This window comes from Cyprinodon variegatus, unplaced genomic scaffold (assembly GCF_000732505.1).
Source record: "Cyprinodon variegatus isolate N-32 unplaced genomic scaffold, C_variegatus-1.0 Scaffold2068, whole genome shotgun sequence".
NCBI lineage: Eukaryota > Metazoa > Chordata > Actinopteri > Cyprinodontiformes > Cyprinodontidae > Cyprinodon > Cyprinodon variegatus.
The window spans coordinates 13,809-18,556 of record NW_015152521.1 but is presented as its reverse complement, the minus strand read 5'-3'; the positions used below and the strand labels follow the sequence as shown (position 1 = coordinate 18,556).

Sequence of the window (4,748 nt, the reverse complement as noted above, 5' to 3'; positions counted from 1 at the left end):
ATATATATATATATATATATATATATATATATATATATATATATATATATATATATATATATATATATATGCATGCGTGTGATGTTGTATGTATGTTGAGTTACTACTCTGTGAGTTTATTTCACAGCCTGCTCTCCTTCCTGAACACAGACTGGATAAGCTGAACGTGGACCAGCAGCCGCCTCAGCAATGGAACAACCTGATGAATCACGCGGTCCGAACTCAGCCGGAGCTCCAGAACAATGAGCGGAACAGGGAACCCGTGCGCCAGGAGTCCCTTTCACGGGCCGATCGTTTGAAAGACGCAGAGAAACCAAACCGGCAGAGGGAGCGCGAGTACTACACCCTACAGAGAGACGGAGAGAAGTATTCCCTGAGGAAAGATGGAGTTAGCTACATGCTGCAGAAGGACGGCGAGCGATACGTCCTCCACAGAGACGGAGAGCGATACCTGCTGAGAAAGGATGGGGAGAAATACTCGCTGCATAAAGAAGTGGAGAACTACGCTGTTCAGAAAGTGAATAACAGATATACAGTCACCCCCACAGAGGAGAAATACGCTCCTTCCAAAGATGGAGAGAAGTTCCTCCTCACCAAAGATGGAGAACGGTCTGCTCTGCAGAAAGTTGGAGATCGACACAAGCTCCAGGACGATGGACACAGCTATGTCCCTCAGAAGGAGGTTAAGAGACAGCTCTCACTGAGGGAAACGGAGCGGTACGGCACCTGGAGGGACCTGGGAACCAAACAGAGCACCGTCCACATGGTGGATAAGTACGGCAACCTGAAGGAGGTCAGGAAGTACAGCACCCTGCGGGAGGGGAACAGGTACGCTGCCGTCAAAGACGCAGAGAAGTACGCCACCATTCGGGCCGGGGAAAGGTACGGCTTTCAGATGAACCCCAGCTCAGAGAGGTCTGTGACCAAAATCAGCAGCATTACGCTGCAGCCCGCTCAGGCTGCCGCCATCGCAGCCGCAGTGTCTGCATCACGCCACAACCAGGCGGGCCTCAGCACCCAGAACCCTCCACAGGCCCCCAGCTCTGGGTCCAGGCCTGCAGAACCGCCGGGGGACCGCGGACAGAGCAGCACCGCCGCCAGCCTTCCTCTGCAGGCCCCGGCTCCGGTTCAGGAGCCGGACGGCGGCCTGGCCGGCTCAGACCGCATGCAGCAGCTGGAGGCCAGAGTCCGGACTCAGCGGAGCCGAGAGCTGGAGGACGACACTCGAAGGTGAGGCTTTTAGAGAACCTGTTTCCAACCGACAGCCCACAGCTGGGGGGGGGGTCTGCTGGGTTTAAAGAACTGATTCTTTATTGAGTTTGATTTATCCAACACTGATCAACCACTTACGGCCATTCTAGTAACAAACTGGTACAGTCAGTCTAAGGAAAGCTTCGCATGCAGAGGTTTATTCAACCAGCCCAAATGGGCGGAGTCAGAGCCAGCGGCATGCTGGGACCCTTCCTCTGCCCAGAGATACCGCCTGTGTTTGATTTCAGAGTCTCCAAAGATCCGGTCTAGGATCCGGTCTACCTGGACCGGGTCCTTATTCAAACAGGTCCATCCTTCCGCAGCTTTCACCGCCCGTACGCTCTGTCGCCTAGCAACCGTGACAGTTGACATTCAAAGCAGGCAAAGAATGGCTGCTGAACTTCTCACTGCTGTTCTGGGTGCTAATACCATTTCTGAGGAGCTTCAGCAGCAGTACCGTCGTCTCAGATATCAGATTTTTAGTCTGAATCTGAGCTTAAATTCCAGCCAAACCCATTTACACAGTAACAGATAAAAACCTTTAGATAAATCAAACATTACCGCCACATATCTGACTCAATAACCATTAAAAGAACTATTTTCATTCATTTCAGACGGAACTATTCACAGACTTAGATTATATTAAACTACACTTCCAATATTCACCACTGTTTGGTGCCATTTATCTTTTTCCTCTGAGCACGGAGCAGCCAGCCTCCTTGGACTTGCAATGAATCACAAGATACCCAAGGCTATGTAGGACTGTACCCGTCCTTAACATAGGGTAGAAAGAAGGCTGCATTTTTTGGCTGCATAACGAGGAGTCTTCCAATCTGAACAGACCTCGGCATCACGCTATGATGTAATCGGCCGATGAATCTTTAGAGGAAACAGCCGCTGGATTCAAACAGTTATGCAGCTTAATGTGCATCTATATGCATGAAGCCGCGCTCAACAAAGTCCTCCATGTGATTCCTGCTGGGCAGTCATGCATTAATCAGTGGAATAGCCCGTTAGCAGGTTTTTACACCATGAATGGGTTCATGCATCATCAGCTGACCCAGTCCTCCCATTACCCAGCATGCCACTGGTCAGACATAGGTCGTTTCCTCAGGTTTAACCATATTAGCTTCTCATCAATCACTGCTTTCTCATTCAACTGCGACATTTCTCACCGTTCCTCCAGTTAGAAGCTTTGATTGACGGATCTTTGGTTAATAATAATCTAAGATAAAAGGCTTTTAATCACTACTAGCATCTGATGAGGATTAAAGCATAAAGAACAGGTTTAACAGCTCCAGAAATGATGGGATGGACTCTCAGGGTTTCTCCTCACGGTGCTTCCTCCTTTACAGCCGCTCAGGTTTCAGCTCTGGGCTCAGATTTTAGTCTCTGTCCAATGGGCAAACTAGCCCCGCCCCCATCAGGAACTGTCGCTCCCAGCTCAGTGTCTGTGTGTCTTTCAGCGTGACGTCGTACCAGACTCTGCCCAGGAACATGCCGAGCCACAGGACCCAGACCGTGCACTGCTACCCCGCAGGTTACCGCACTCTGCCCCGCAACAGCGTAGTCAGGCCCGACAGCATCTGCAGCGTGGCGGGTTCTGTTTATGACCGGGCCTTCCGGCCGGGCCCCGGCGCCAGCACAGCGGAGAAGAGGAGGTCGCTGAGGGACGACACCATGTGGCAGCTGTACGAGTGGCAGCAGAGGCAGGCCTTCTGCAGGCAGAGCTTGGTCCAGCCAGCAGGTAACCCCCCCACACCTCCTCCTCTGTTCAGAGTCAGGATCAGGATCTGTTAGCTCTATCCAAACAGCGCCTCCTGTAGGTAGAGGTCAGGATATGTGATAAGCTCCAGGTGAGGTGATGTCAGTCGCGGTTAGAGAAGTGAGGGAACAGAGCAGCTTCTAGGTGACGCCTGCTAACAGGTGACAGAATGTTGTGTTGCTTCTTCAGGTAATCAGTTCCTAAAAAACCCCACCTGATCTTGACACCATCAGTCCTGAGTTACGGGTGGACGTCCCTCAGTGGTTTGATCCAACTTTTGCTCCTTTCCAGCATGTCGCTACGGCACCCTGCCCAGCACCAAGACCATGGGGAGCCTCTCTGAGCACGCCGTGGAACGCTGCGTCTCCACCTCTCCGTCTCACGGATCCCTGGCGCTCTACAGCACCTTCTCCCCTCCTCAGCAGCAGCTCACCGCCAACCCCAACAGCTCGCTGTCTGAGGTGTCCTCGCCTGTCCTCAGAGGCGACGGCACGTTGGAGCGTCGGCAGAGGTCTCAATTCAGCAAGGTAAGGTGCTTGGCCTTTGGCTGCTGTAACTTGCTGCATCCTGCTGCATCCTGCTGCATCTTGCTCCATCTTCAATGCTAATCCTCCTCTTCCTCACACAGTACGGATGTCCATCTGACCGACGGTCCATAGCCGCCGCCGTCCCTCCTCAGACCATCACTCCACAGTCTCTGCAGGGGAAAACGGTGAGTCCAGCAGCTGTTTGATCGCAGTAGATCCAAGGGTTCATCAGAGGGCAAAGGTCAAACTCCAGACTAGGAACAAACGATAGGGTTCAGATTTTTTTTGTCCAGATGTCTTATAACTCTGCTCTCTCTGGTTTATTGATCGTGACTCTAAGCTGGATGAAAAAAACATAGATTAGAAAAATCAGAAGAGAGTTTTGTTGATTTTCATGATGCTGATCTTTTCCCTTCAGCTTCTCTCTGGAATAACTTTCTATTGAGATTCCATTGAGACAGTGTAGGAATGAATCCAGCTCTGATCCTCCTCCACAGCTTCTTCTAATCTGATGATCAGCGGCCATTTTATGTCACTGCCTTGTAGGACCAGGGTCGACCCTAAAACAGGCTGTTCAGCAGACATGCAGCTTTTTATGGGTAGTTGGTGGAAGGAAAAAGTACAGCAATGATTTGGAGAAGTGCAGCTTTGTGAGGAGAGAGGAGGGACAGACTGAGAGCTGCTCCTCAGTCCATGAAAGCAGCTGTTTCTGTCAGGTGGTTGGATTCAGTTTGCTTTATCCGCTGGATCATCTTAAACATTAGACCTTTTTCTTTTTGTGAGCCATTTTTACTCCAAGGTCAGAATGTCAGATTGTTTCCTCTGAAGCCTCGTTCCTTCTCTGTGCAGCCGGAGGAGCTGACCCTGCTGCTCATCAAGCTCCGCCGGCAGCAGGCAGAGATCAACAGCCTGCGGGAACACACCGTAGCTCAGCTGATGGCCCTGGGAGCAGAAGGAACCAACGCCAAGGTCAGTGTCTGTCTCCTCTGAGGCCCATCCTCCGCATCGCAGCTTCACTTGTTTCGCTTTCTAATAATCCAGCTGGATAAACACCAAGACGATATGGAAGCAGAGCCAGTCTGATGGTCCTGATGGTACCTGGTGGTCCTGATGGCCTTAGGTGGTACTGATGGTGGTCCTGATGGGTCTGATGGTGTCAGGTGGGTCCTGATGGTGTCAGGTGGGTCCTGATGGTGTCAGGTGGG

The 4,748-nt window shown here is 51.4% G+C and overlaps 1 protein-coding gene across 1 annotated transcript in view; it reads left to right on the top strand.

The window, feature by feature from the left end:
* Positions 1–4,748, top strand: part of LOC107105111 (pleckstrin homology domain-containing family A member 5-like) — a 45,059-nt gene that overhangs the window by 26,692 nt on the left and 13,619 nt on the right. Inside the window, 5 exon segments of the mRNA XM_015405225.1 lie at positions 116–1,230; positions 2,718–2,998; positions 3,308–3,543; positions 3,645–3,728; positions 4,393–4,512. Of these exon segments, the coding sequence (XP_015260711.1) occupies positions 116–1,230; positions 2,718–2,998; positions 3,308–3,543; positions 3,645–3,728; positions 4,393–4,512 (1,836 nt within the window).